The 14,776-nt window shown below is 33.4% G+C and overlaps 2 protein-coding genes across 2 annotated transcripts in view; both read left to right on the top strand.

Moving 5' to 3' along the window:
* Window positions 1-1,695, top strand: part of LOC111695757 (uncharacterized) — a gene marked incomplete in the record, with an annotated part of 2,526 nt that extends 831 nt beyond the window's left edge. Inside the window, 1 exon segment of the mRNA XM_023465183.1 lies at window positions 1,523-1,695. Coding sequence (XP_023320951.1) covers window positions 1,523-1,612 — 90 coding nt within the window.
* Window positions 1,696-3,304: 1,609 nt separating this feature from the next.
* LOC111695746 (attractin-like protein 1) overlaps window positions 3,305-14,776 on the top strand; it is a 29,510-nt gene continuing 18,038 nt past the window's right edge. The window contains exons 1-12 of the mRNA XM_023465174.1: window positions 3,305-3,743; window positions 6,501-6,572; window positions 7,190-7,287; window positions 7,619-7,702; window positions 9,316-9,374; window positions 10,276-10,441; window positions 10,583-10,591; window positions 11,360-11,507; window positions 12,602-12,657; window positions 13,290-13,416; window positions 13,871-14,064; window positions 14,541-14,655. Of these exons, the coding sequence (XP_023320942.1) occupies window positions 3,351-3,743; window positions 6,501-6,572; window positions 7,190-7,287; window positions 7,619-7,702; window positions 9,316-9,374; window positions 10,276-10,441; window positions 10,583-10,591; window positions 11,360-11,507; window positions 12,602-12,657; window positions 13,290-13,416; window positions 13,871-14,064; window positions 14,541-14,655 (1,521 nt within the window). The 5' untranslated portion in view covers window positions 3,305-3,350. The remainder of the gene's footprint in view (window positions 3,744-6,500; window positions 6,573-7,189; window positions 7,288-7,618; window positions 7,703-9,315; window positions 9,375-10,275; window positions 10,442-10,582; window positions 10,592-11,359; window positions 11,508-12,601; window positions 12,658-13,289; window positions 13,417-13,870; window positions 14,065-14,540; window positions 14,656-14,776) is intronic.

The following is a 14,776-nucleotide window of genomic DNA, read 5'->3' as shown; positions in this document are numbered from 1 at the left end:
GTACAATTTTGCACACAGCGCCGCTAATCATACTTTTTTTTCTCACTCTGTATGTAATGTAGGTCCAATTTGATACCAAAAGTAAGAAAATTTTGAGAGTTTAGATATTGTCATAACAGGAAATAGTTACGTTGAAATGGACATTCTTCGCTCTAAATTAAGGGTTATTTAAAACTAACAGTTTTTAGTTCGACTTTCCCTTTAAACAAACAGATTTTATTTTTTAGGCACAATAAAAATGAAGAAATTAGTTTGACTTTCCCTTTAAACAAACTGATTTTATTCTTTAGGCACAAGAAAGATAATGAAATTAGTTTGACTTGCCCTTTAAACAAACAGATTTTATTCTTTAGGCACAATAAAGATTATGACATTTCTACAGTTCCTTAAACAAACAGTTTTTTTATGCTTTAGGCCCAATAAAGATGATGATGAAAAGAATTCTACGAATGTAGAGGAACTAAACCCAAGCTCTCTTCTGAACCTATCAATGCAGAAAGAGAGAACCCTGACTCAGTAAGTTTTGTCTATAACTAAATAGTGAAAAGTTTAAAAAAATGTCATGGCAGAAAAAAGTACTGCAAAGTATTGCCACAAACTTGGATTTTCTAATCCCTTTATATTTGCAATCTGATGGTGTAAACCGTTGATATTTGTTCTATTCATTCAGAATTCATTGGTTGAAATATCTAATGTCTACAACATTGCATGTTGCACAGTTATATCGAGAACAAATTTTTTTCAAGGTTCTTTAAAAAAATTCTATTCTAAAAATGTAACTAAAAGAAAAATCAAGAACAACCCTTATCGGACAAATAACTTAATTTTTTTTATATTCAAAATGCATATTTGAAAATGAACCTAAATATTTCTGAATTCAGTCGGTCTGGTATAAAAATATTTTTTTTTTACTACACATGCAAGGATAAGGAAAAGGAACTCCTCAATGAATCTGTTGAAATTTCCTTGAAAGTCCCTTTAATCCCGTTGATAGTCCCTTTAATTCCGTTGATTGTCCCTTTGATTCCATTGACATTCCCTTTAATCCCGTTAATAGTCTCTTTAATTATGTTATAGTCCCTTTAATTCCGTTGACATTCCCTTTTAATTCTGTTAAAATTCCCTTTAATTCCGTTGATAGTCCCTTTAATTCTGTTTATAGTCCCTTTAATTCCGTTGATAGTCTCTTTAATTCCGTTGACATTACCTTTAATTCTGTTAATAGTCCCTTTAATTCCGTTCACATTCCCTTTAATTCCATTGACATTCCCTTAAATTCTGTTGACATTCCCTTTAATTCCGTTGAAAGTCCCTTTAATTCCGTTGACATTCCTTTTAATTCCGTTGACATTCCCTTTAATTCCTTTGACATTCCCTTTAATTCCGTTGACATTCCCTTTAATTCCGTTGACATTCCCTTTAATTCCGTTGATTGTCGTGCTGTAATTAGTCTCTTTAATTCCGGTGAGTCCTTTAAATTTTACAATAGTCCCTTTAATTCTGTCTCTGCTTGTTCAGGGAAAATTTGTACAAGAGAATGCTGGTGAACCACGTGAGGAGGAGGTCGGAGGAGTTGATCAGGGAGGAAATCCTCAAAGTTTTCCAGAAATAAAACCTCCAAAATAACTGCCCTTTTGATTTGAAAACAACATTTTTTGAGATCATACACATCATTAACTTTAAATTTTAATAATTGTGCTCATCATCTAACTTTTTTCATTTTCATTATATGTATATATATATATATATCCTTTGCAAATTATAGAAATAAATCTATAAGCACTTTTTTTTTGTAAAATTCAATACTAAAACAATTCTGTTCAAAATAAAATTTTGACTTAAAAATGGTTTAATATTATNCTTTTCAGCGGGCCCTCGTTTTTTATCATCCTTTTTGATTTCATATCGGAAGAAACAGTTTGTCTTTTCATCCTCAAAGTTCTTCAGACGGACTGATAAATTAGTTTTGATCCGACGATGGAATCAAACTCCGCCAGCAAACAATTGCGGACTAAAAAAAGACAGCTTTTAATCATCTGATGCTGGAGCTCCACAAAAAAGACATTTGCGGATGAAAAAAAGAGTTCCGATCACAGTAGAATGGAAATTATGCAACAAAAACAAAAATTTCAGGACAAATACAGAATTTATAAAAACAAATGCAAAACTTTAGTGAAAATTCATCATTTTAAGAGGGAGCCCAATTGATGGATTAACACAAAATTTAAGAACTATTATAGGAGACATCAGATAATTCATAAATTTGTTTGAAAATACTTTCTCGACCATTACGATCTTTATTCTTAAAACACAAAATAAAATCTACTATGGGAAGAACCAAAATAATTCGGAATATTTTAAATTCTTAAATTTCTTGTAATTAGCTGGCTCATAATTACGATTGAACGTATGTATTATGGACGGACAGACAGAAACTTTTCAAATTCTCTTCATCAAACATTTATTAAAGTAAAGGAAGAGAAATTATTTATATGACATAATAAAACTTTAAATATTGTGCTATCAGAGCAGAGAATTCTCAAAGCTTTCTTTTGAGCCATTAAAATTGTTGCAGCTATAAAACTAATGGTTTTCACAAAGTTTTCGCATCTCGCTAAAATATTTTCGCGAAATTTTCGTATTTCGCGAAATTTCGATTACTTTGCTTCATTTATTTTCGCGAAAAAATGCTAAATTTTGCGAAGAAGTTTGCGAAATGTGACTTAAAATTTTGCATTTTTTCTCGAAATGTTTCGTTCGCCATGGAAACCCATATTTACAAGTCATTATTATTTCCTGGACCTTTGTCCTTTTTTCATCTCAAAGAATTTAAGTTTATGTTGAGTTTTTCATATTTTTAAAATGTGTTCATAGAATTTAAATAATCATTAACATAACAGTAAATACTACAATGTCGATTTTTTAAAAACAATGCTTTTTTCTGCTAGTTTTGTTTGAAGGAGAGATAAAGTATAAATATAATGTATCCCCTACTGTAGTTCTTATAAATATTGAGTTATATATTAACAGATTTGTCATTAAAATTGCTCTGCCCGTGAACTACTTTTTACGCCAGATGGATTCAATTGTTCAGATAAAAATTAATAAATTGGAAAAAAAATTCCCCTTTCCTAAAAATTATCCTTTATAGTAATGAATAAGGTAGAAAAGTGGTAAGATATTTGTGAAGAATTGTTAGCCCTTGTTAACGAGAGAGAGACAGGTTGTGTACTAAATACAGAGAAATCTGAACTGGATATCCTCAGAACATATGAATTCAGTGTCCTCTTACAAGCAGTACTGTTCTGAAAACTAGCTCTGTTGCCAGTTAAGCAGTCACAAAACCAAAAATGTCCCGAGTGACACTTTTCCTCCTTTTAAAATCAAAATATCGACGAAAAGGGCCACTTTCAGGTCAGATAAACGTTATTACTTTCTCTGTGATTTTTAGTTTATTATTTGTGCCAGCTAGGACCAGTATAGAGTTAGACCTTTGTAAAGAAAATTGTATAAACGGCGACTGTATAGTGACATCCACAGATGAAGGTGATACGTCGCGCTGTGACTGTTGGGAGGGTTGGATGGGACAGCGCTGCGAGCTGTGTGGAGGGAAGGTTCGGTTGACCGACAAGGGACCCCGAAGTTGGATAGCTGAGTCCTATGGAAACTACACTTTTAACATGAAGTGTAGTTGGTTGGTGGAAGCTGAATCTCCAAACTCTAGTATCAGACTTCATCTAAACGTAAATATATTTTTTATCTATTTTTCGAGTTATTTTTTAAAATTTGTAGTAATGTTCTTAAAATGTATTCACTCTATCTGGTAATTTACTAGATAACGATTTTTGGACCCACCTACCACCCCTCCTATAACTTTTGTACATGATCTCATAATTAACACATGGATATAATTGGTCATGTGGCCACAGCGCCCGGCCCCTGTCCTAGCTGCGGCTCTCGGCCTCATAACCTGCCCCAGCCGCAGCGCTCGCGCTTGGCCCTGAAATAGACCTAACCTGACTCTAAAATAAAAACAAAATAATAAATGATTTTGCTGAAATTAATTGGTCATGAACTCCCTCTATACCAGATTCCTCCTAAACATGTACTCCCTCTATACCCAACTCCTCTTAAACATTTACATCCTCTGTTCCCAACTCCTCTGAAACATGTATGTACTCCCTATATTCCCAACTCCTCTCAAACATGTACTCCCTCTATACCCAACTCCTCTCAAACATGAACTCCCTCTATACCCAACTCTTCTTAAACAAAAGTACTTCCTTTGTACCCAACTCTTAAACATATACTCCCTCTATACCCAACTCTTAAACATGTACTCCCTCTATACCCAACTCCTCTTAAACATGTACTCCCTCTATACCCAACTCCCCTGAAACAAGAACTTCCTCTATTCCCAACTCCTCTGAAACATGTACTCCCTGTATTCCCAACTCCTCTCAAACATGTACTACCTCTGTACCCAACTCCTCTCAAACATGTACTACCTCTGTACCCAACTCCTCTGAAACATGTAATTTATCTTTACCCATCTCCTCTGAAACATGTACTCCCTTTATTACCAACTCCTCTCAAACATGTACTCCCTCTATACCCAACTCCTCCTAAACATGTAATTTCTCTGTACCCAACTCCTCTGAAACATGTACTCCATCTATTTCCAACTCCTGTTAAGCATGTACTCCCTCTGTACCCAACTGCTATAAGACAATTACTTCTCAAACCATGGACATCATGTTATATTGAAATCTACTATGTTTCCAATGATATCTCCTCCTATTGAGAAGAACATCTTTGAATTTCTTTAATGTATCCGGATAAGTTTGCTTTTCTAAACAAATAAAAACTAGAGGAGCTGCGAGGTCAAACAGTTTGACCAGTAATGTGGCATGAATTTGACCCTCTATTTTTGTCTAGTTCACAGTGTTCACTGTACACTGTACAGTCTAGGGAGAGTGAATTTTTAAATTGCATCACAGAATTATGGCGATAGTCAATTCCTACGTAAAAAACAATTTCAAGAACAATTTCTTTTATGCCACTTTTTAATTGGAGTTCGTCTTCTTTAGTTTACTGGCACTGCAAGTTTTGACCTTTATATCTATTTTTTATGAAATCTGTGATCGAATTACTAAAGCAAAATTCTTTTAACGATTGCGGCTATAGTCAATTTCTATGTAAAAAAAGGACAATTCTTAGAACAAACTCTTTTATGACAGTTCGTTTTGGCCTATATATACTATTTTTCTGAAATCTGATATTTTACAAAAAACAAGCGTTATGATCTCCATATTCATGGCAATAATTATTTCTACTGTAAAAAATCATTTCTAAAAAGTTCTAAGATCAATTTCTTTCATGACACTTTTTGATTGGAGGTCGTCTTCTCAAGCTAACTGGCACTGAGGATCTGTGTTGCCATTCAGCATAGGAAGAGGACCTCCAATCAAAAAGTGTCAGAAAAAAAATTGTTCTTAGAATTGTTTTACTTTTGAAGTGACTATCGCTGTAATAATTGGAAGCTTTTTGCATGCTAGTGCGAAATCACCAATCTCAGAAAAGAGTACATTTAGGTAAAGAATTGGAATGTCAGTTAGCTAACGAAGACGACTTCCAATCAAAAAGTGTCATTAAAGAAATTGTTCTTAGAATTGTTCAACAGTGGCATTGCCTATCGCCGTAGGAATTGGAAGTATATATCATGCTAGTGCGAAAAAATAGATTTCAGAAAAAGAATATACAGGGTGTCCCACGAAACATGACATTTGATAAATAGCTATTTTTAGTTAAACAAATCTTTTGCTTAATTATATTTTACTTTGAAATCAATATTGATATAATATGACTCTCATATAATATTTTTATTGATCTTTGCTATCACACAACTTAACAAATTAGGGAAAAAGACATTCTAAACTATTCACCAACGGTCATGTTTCGTGGGACACCCTGTATATATACATTGAGGTCAAAACTAGCAGTGCCCGTTAGCTAACGAAGACGACCTCCAATCAAAGCCTGTTATGAGATTTTGTTTTTGTAATGTATTTTTACATAGAAATGGACTATCGCCGTTATCATTGGAAGCATTTTGCTTGTGTACTGCGAAATCACAGATCTCAGAAAAAGATTTTAAATGTCAAAACTTGCAGTGCCAGTTAGCTAAGGAAGACGACCTACAATCAAAAAGTGTCGTTAAAGAAATTACTCTTAGAATTGTTTAGAATTGTTTTTTTAACATAGGAATTGATTATTGCCGTAATGATTTCAAGCAAATTGTTTTATTTTTGGAAATTCACCCCCCCCTACTGTATTCAGTTTACTTTATTTTATGTTTGTTCTTTTAGCATCTATGCATCATCTTTATCCTTCATGTATCTCAGCAATGCTTTCTTTTTTTTGCCTTTCCGTCAGAAAGAACAGATAAAAAATTTCAAATCTTATTTTGTTGTTTTGAATTGATTGTTCAATTTATTAAGGAGTTTGCAACAGAGTGTGGGTGGGATCATCTGTATATATGGGATGGTGACAGTGTATTCAGTGATCTACAGGTAGGTTAATATACAGTGATAACCAGAATAAACAGGAATTTAATTTAAAGATTTTTGAGCTTTTTCAAATCGTAAACGATCAAACAAAAGAACACCTGTTGTATCAGTGAATTTTTAAGAACTACAAAATCTATTGCCTAGAGCCCATGAATGTTAATTGATGGGCCAACTGGCTGGAATGTATCTCCTTTTTATCCCATGACAATGAAGTAACTGTTGGGGGTGTAAAGGTCCAGTTAGAGCAGGGACGGTGCTTCCTGCGCCTGGAGGGGGTCTGGGGGGTTCATATCGGGGCCTCTTTTTCAGATTTCATTTCCTTATGTTTCCTTATGTCGGTCACTTTAATATGTGGCCTTAATCCTTTTCGAGGTTTATTGAGACTAAAATTCATATTTATAACGATGTACTTTACCAAAGGCTTTTCCCCAAGTGGCAACTTCCCAATTGTGCAATTTTCCAAGCGGCAGCGCAGCGCTCGCCACCCTAGCCTGGTCTAGCCGCAGTACTCCCCTCCCCATTGCAGCCTGCCATAATAAATAATTGTACTATTTTAAGCATTGTACTCAGCTATATACTGTACTATTCTAAACTGTATACTATTCATTGTACTATTCTAGGCTGTGTACTCTGGTTTAGTAAGATTGGAACGCTACTCAACAGCCCGTGTTCCAGAAGTGGTTGGGAACAGTGGTTCCATGCTCCTACATTTCTATAGGAATACTAAATAGACAAATCAATTAACCAATCAACTCCGTATCAATCATCCAAATGAAAAATCAATGAATAAAATTGTTCATCTTATATTTTGATAAATCAATTGTAACTTACAGTGAAAGATCAATTAATCAATTTACAAAATCACTTGACTAAATGAAAAATCAGTCAGGCGTTTTTTAAATTAATCGATTAATTTTTCATCCAATCAATTTTGAAACCAAGCACTTCATTTAAAAATCAATTAAATGTCAATAATTAATTAATTGATAAATCTAAAAATGAATCCATCAATAAAAAAATCTATTTTGAAGAATCTATTGTGTTTATAGTGATGTTGCGTACAACATGAGCGGGTTTAATATAAGTTTCAGCATGGATTCTTGTCCTACAGAATACTCAGCTACTACGTGCAGGTCAGTCAAAACTTCTAAACCCTTAATCCCGGGATCAAGCCGTTATCCTTTGTGTACGTTGAATCCAAGATTACCATCAAGTTCTGACTTCTGTCTTCTGAAAAAAAAACAATCGGCCAGAGAAACTACTGAATCTATATCTACATATATAAAATTATAATCTCTGTTTGTTTGTTTGTCTGGTCATAACTCCAGAACCCCTTGACTGATTTGCCTAAAATTTAATTGGGGAACTTGGAATACCTACGGGAATGTTCTTAGCTTAGTTTTGAGATTTTAAGTTGAGTGAGTCTACTATTAACGGGAAAATAGCTAAATCGTAATTTACGACCAAGGGCGGGTAAGTGGCAAGAGTAACTGTGAGTACCCTTGGCAATGCTGGTGTCTCAATCTAGTCTTTAATCAAGATTGTATACTTCTTGGAATACTGCTATTCGTATTTTATTTGGTTTGCCACGACAAACTCATAGATATTTTATTAAACAAATTTCTGAGTAAATTCATTTAAAAACTATGTTGTGTAGCCGATTTGTATCATTTTGCGAATCTATGTGTAAAGTCGCAAGCTCAGCATCCGACTATTGTTTGATTTATGCAAAAATGACCAAAGAACAAAATTATGTAAGAATTTATCTATTACTAGAAATTCAAGGCGCTTCGCGCCCTTCTTTCTAGCCTTATAGGGCGCGATAGGGGGCGCTTCGCGCCCATCTTCTAAATTAGTTGTGAACATGTTCTCTTTGTGTACATCGTAAAACAAAACAAAAATAATTCGCGGATTTTCACAAAAAATTTCGCGGATTTTCAAAATTTTTAAAAATTTAATGACGATCGAATTTTGATGGAGACAAATATTTGAAATTTTTATTTTTCATAAACCTTCCCTGGGGTCCCTAGATGTCCCACAAAAAATTTGGGCCCGATCGGTTCAGCCTTTTTGACGTTTATTGGATACAAACAAACTAACAAACAAACAGACAGACAGACAAACAGACAAGCCAAATTTATATATAGATTGCAAATGAAACCTATGTAGATAAACTGTCCTTGAACAAGTCTCTAGTAAAGTCAAACATGATTTATGCGAATCCGGCTGAAAATGTGTGGAGAATTCCACTGTTAAAAGATTTACTATTAATCCGGTCAAATCAAAATGTTTTAGAAGGATTTAACTATGATGAAATATATGTAATTATTGATGATATTTGTAAAAATTAACAAGTTTTTATTTTTATTTTATTTTATTGTTTTCGACTATATATTAATTCTATATTTTATATGTTATATATCTCATTTCTCGTTGATTTTAAATTGTACCATTATAATTGTGTTCGAATAAATAGAATAAATAAATAAAAAAAAAAATGTAATTTTGTCCAGAAAAAACCATACCAAATTTTATCTGTCCAGCTGATAGGATTGCCTTTAATACCATGGATCCTTCACTGACAAATTCACATTCTCAATTACAAACCTTAAACCTTGTTTGTGTAAAAAAGACGGAGATATCCTTGTTTTGTTGTTGTTAAAAATTAGTATATCAAGTGCGATTTTGTACTTTTTATTTTATCTTTTTTTCCAGTATCAATCTTATTTCTATTGTTATATTTTAGTGGACATGGAACATGTAACGAGAAATCAAAGGAATGTGAGTGTGACCCCGACTACAAAGGTGAGCAAGGAATTATATTATGGGAAAAAAAACTAATTCTTCTACTACTAGTGTTCAGGGTTGGGTGTATATTCTCTTGAAAAATCATTTATCCCCCCCCCCTCTCTTGAAATAATTTTTACCCCAGAAGTTAAAGAGGTGTAGATTTTTTGAGTTGAATTGGGGAACATAAATTGTTTTTAGGGAACTATAAATAATTTTTTGGGGTAAAACGTATTTTACAAAATTCCTACATCAAACCACTTAGGTTATTTGTCACGCACCCTTTCTAAGATTATAGCTACGGGCCTGTACAGTATAGCTACGGGCCTGTACCCCTAAACTTAACCATCTTACTAAACCTATTTTAAACCGGAGAGGACGAAATGTGTTCTTTTTCGAAACTAAATTGGCTTATTGTCAATATCTATATATATATTCTTAGCGTGTCTGTCTGTCTATCTGTTTGTTTGTCTCCAATAAACGACAAAACGGCAGAACCTATCGGGACCAAATTTTGTGTAGGACATCACGTGACCAATGGGAGGGTTTATGGATGATGAAAATTTCAAAAAAAATGAAATTTGATTGTCATTAAATTTTGAAAATCCACAAATTTTTTTTAATCCGCGATTTAAAAAAGAATATATTTTACACTTGATTCAAAGAGAATACGTTTACAATTGAAGCGCCCTGTAAGCCTAGTGTCTCAAAATTGAGTAAATAGGGTTTATTTCCAAAAACATTTAACAACCCCCCAGCCCTCATCTTCTGCGAGGGGGGGGGGAGTTCTGCCATTTATGCCTTTAATCTTCTAATCTGCTACAAAAAAACCTGGGAGGAACCCTGCATCATGATTTTAAAAACGAATGTTCGTTATTGATTGATTGATTCATTCATTGATTGATTGATTAATATAAAGGAATTGCGTGCGAGATCCCTGCCTGTCCTCACAACTGTGGTCGGAACGGTAAATGTGATGAGACCAGGAAAAGATGTGTCTGCTCCCCCGGGTTCAGGGGGGAGGAGTGTAACCAGCAGGAGGAGATGGGAGTCTGGGAGCTACTCAACACAGGGCAGGGGCTCAGGTATTTTTAACTTTAATAATTTATTTTAATTAAATTTTACAATATTTTTAAATTTCAATATGATATCAGATGGAAACATTTTGAGACTTCTATATTTCTTGTTTTTCATTCTTTCTTCTTGATCGTCCATTCCTTGTTCAGTATGCTCAGGTAATTTTTCTATGTTTTTAAACTTAATAAACCAGTTTTTAATTCAATCAATTTGAACTATTTTAATCCCATTTGATGTTTCTTTAAAGATAATATAAATAAGGGGTTTGACAAAAAAGGAAAAATGCAGTTTCTTTGACTGCTGTTTGAAAATTTAGGTCATCAATGTTGGGGTCCCAGGGTGACAGTTACATTTAGTTCTCTTTACAGCAACATCTAAAGTACGTTTTTTAAATTCCCTTAGAAAATGGGATTTTCTTTGAGTTGTTATTGAACTAATCTTTTAGTAAAACAACAAAATAATAACTTTTTTGTCCAAGAAAACTTCTAATTAATTTGTTTTGAAAGTTAAGGTTGAAAAAATAAAGTATTTTGAGGAGACTGATCGGTCTTCTAAAAACGTGCATTCATATCTAACTTTTTTCATTAATTCCAAGAATATCAAAAATAATTATTTTTCTTTAATCCTGAGCTGAAAACTTTAGAATTGTAGATATCGAGATCAATGCTTGATTTTTTCTTATTTTATTTTCAGTTTGATTTAATTTTAAGTTTGTATCAACAAACGTGTAAATAACTCAACCAATCGAGTTTGGAGAGCCCAGAACAACCAATCAGAGAAGCCGGGAAATTTGAAATTTTGCGCGAAAAAGAAAGAATTAGAGCGGATTAAGAAAGTAGTTAAAAGTGTCCACATTTGATATTCAGATAAATCAACTCACTTTAGGATTGATTGATTGATTCAGATAATATTAATATATTTTTTAGGAAGTTGAGTTTGAAAAGTGGAGTTTGGTCTGAAGTAGAAGTTGACGGATCTAGGTCTCCTAGTGAGAGATATGGACACTCTGTAGTAACTCATGATAACAAGATATACATGTACGGAGGGGTCATGCGCTCCGGTCATGTTTCTAAGGTTGGTCATTTTGCAAGTATAAAGGAATTGTTCATGATAAGTTCAAATTCTTCCTCTTCATGTTAAACGGAATGTAATTGAAGTTTCAAGTGATTCTCCGATTGTGCAAACTTCTTGTCATATAAAAAGTTACTTTCATTTTCCTTGTGAAAAAATTGATTTGAAGGAATTTGCCATGATCAATGCTTTGAAATTATTTAATTTTGATGCGGATCTATTCTGTTAAAAACTGTATCCAAAACAAGCTGATGAAAATTTGCAAAAAAATATCTGAAACTTTCAAATTTTTTCGCTAATAATTATGTTAAAACTTGATTTGGAAGATGTTTTTACAATCTCTTATTAGTTGGCACTTAAAATGTGTGTGTCGGAGAGAAATATCATGGAATGGCTCAGCAAAAATAATTATTTTCAGTTGTTTTGGTTGATCTTTTACTACTTGGATCCATAGTCAAGAAGCCTGAAATGTAAATCCCAAGCACGAACTTGAAATAATTGGTCATGATAATTTCAAATATATTATGAACATCCCCATATGTAGACTGGGATTAGAACTGTTGTAAATCAGGTCAAGGTATTATTTCTGGTAATTTGTCGGACTGTCACGTAAACTGTTCTTATTTTTTATTAAAAACATCCTTTAAACAAAATAGACGTCAAATTGGGTGAAGTAATTTTAACACTATTTTTCCAGAATAACCAGCAAACAAGACAAATATAAACATTTTCTTCACATGTTCCAGAAAAACCTGAGCATTAAAAACTGAATAGAGATTTTTTGCTTGTATTATAAAAGGACAACCTGCTGTTTAATTATATTATTTTTTGAATTTATACTAGCTGATGTACGCACCTGGTGTTGCCCGTGGGAATTTAATAATTGCCCTGCATCTAAACGATTAAACCCATATGCCATTTTGATTTAAGTTACATGTATATATAATTCGGTTTTTAAACTTCACATATTAAAAAAGAATCATACTAAACACAATGTTTCACTTCTCATGACGATTCTCAGTAGTCAAAATTCTTAGAACAATATATATATATTCCGACGGTCTGCTTGGTATATGAGATAATTATATTTGTTTCAGGAGTTGTGGGCGTTTAATATCTCAAGTGGGACCTGGCAGATGGAGACTGTTAATAGGAAACCAATGACTCAGCACACTTTAATCCATTTTAAATTACAACATACAACACGAAAAATATGTGATTAGATGACCCAAAACGCAATAGCTGGCTTCTAGCGCGCCGATCAGAGTGCTCAAACTACATTTTGACCCAAGAAATAGAATCCCGTGCCTAATTACCAAATTATCGACAGACGACATATAAAACTTGTGGCAAAGATTACCAATATTGTAACATCTAGCTACTAGCGCGCCGATCAGAACGCTCCAATGTCTGTTTTGACCACAGAATTTATTCCTCGACCCAATTTAATAGTAGTTTGATTTATCGCATGCTACTTTTGTTTTGATTTGAGGGTTTTTTGCGCAAAACTTTTCAGGGATTACATGTTTGAAAGCATCTTAAAGCAAATTCAAGTTCATTTCATTGTAACATGTTACGCCTAAAATCGCGCGCTCGCGCATTTTTAACGGATTTTCATAAAACTGAATTTTGCAGTTACAATACATAATTTTGAATTCACATGTAAAAAATCAGCGTTTTATGGCCATCCCCTCTTTTTTTCTAAACCCCCCTAAAATCTTCAAATGATGTCTAATATATCAAAATTGTGAATTGTATAATGTAATGAGTTGAATGGTTGTGCAGAGGACGGTGCCTTGGTAACCTCTGCGGAGAAATCCACTGCGCCGGTCATACTGCTACACTGGTAGAGAACAGGATGATGATCATGTTCGGACACTCGCCTAAATACGGGTTCCTTGATACAGTACAGGTAATATATTTAAGGAACTTTTAGTGTTCATTGCAAGTGATTATTTCATCAACACTTTTATTCCTATCCGATGTTTCTTTATGTTACAAACTCCAGAAATTTCTTATCTACGTTTAGAAAAGTTCTATATGCTAATGCATCAAATATTCTTATTATCTACTAATAGTTTTGCAATCTGTTGGTGTTTTAGATTTCTGAAAACGCAATATTCGGTGAGCTGGACTTTAAACTCCGGTTTTGAATCTTGGAACCTGAAAACAAACCCACTTTTTGTAGATCAAACAGTCAAAGTTTAAAATATCAAAGGTTTAGACCATCAGATTGGAAAGATATTGTTATTAGAAAATTAGGTTAATGGGAAAATCAGTTCCTTTGAGAGAGGGCAATTGATCTTTTTATGGATTTGATGTTTAGCATAAAAAACAATTATTTAAATTGAATATATTTGTCTCAGGAATATCATTTTGTGAGTCGGGATTGGAATGTTATAGAAACCCAGGGTTATCCAGTCAAAGGCGGATACGGTCACTCCGCAATATTCGATAAATCTACCAAGAAAATATTCGTCTACGGCGGATACGTATCCATTTCCAGTTCCGCCGCGGAGATATCAAACAGTCTCTACGCCTTCGATATTCATGCTTCAAGGTTTCTTTACTTAATAATATCTGTAATTAAACGTCTAAACATTGAAAAAATTTATCAAAAAATAATTTATACATTTTCGGGAGTACCATTTTTAAAAATTATATTGACAATTTTTTTTTTTTTTTTTTTTTTTTTTTTTTGTTAACATCTAAACGATAATTTTTTCCTGGTAGTCCTTAATTTTCAGTCATTGGAAGGATCTTGCTTTTTTTCTGAAAGGTGTAAAATTAATATTTCCTTATTTCTAGATGGAAATAATCCCTTAATTCTGTATTTCTAGATGGGAAACAAACCCTTAATTCTGTATTTCAAGATGGGAAACAATCCCTTAATTCTGTATTTCTAGATGGAAATAATCCCTTAATTCTGTATTTCTAGATGGAAAACAATCCCTTAATTCTGTATTTCTAGATGGAAAACAATCCCTTAATTCTGTATTTCTAGATGGAAACAATCCCTTAATTCTGTATATGTAGATGGGAACTACGCAAGGCGAGCTTTAGTCACCGCTACCTCCACAGTGCAGTAGCTGTCGGTGAACTCATGCTGGTTTATGGAGGGAATACGCACAATGATACGCAGTTCTCACAGGGACATTAACAAACTTTATAAACCCTCCATCATCTATGTTCCTACTCCCCGACCCCCGTCCTGACATCGAAAATATTTTTAAATGTCTGCTTTGGATAATTTACGGAGAACAAAAATTTGA

Source organism: Eurytemora carolleeae, unplaced genomic scaffold, assembly GCF_000591075.1.
Source record: "Eurytemora carolleeae unplaced genomic scaffold, Eaff_2.0 scaffold87, whole genome shotgun sequence".
NCBI classification, from domain to species: domain Eukaryota; kingdom Metazoa; phylum Arthropoda; class Copepoda; order Calanoida; family Temoridae; genus Eurytemora; species Eurytemora carolleeae.
Note: the sequence above shows the minus strand (reverse complement) of the source record. Positions and strands in the feature narration are given on the sequence as shown.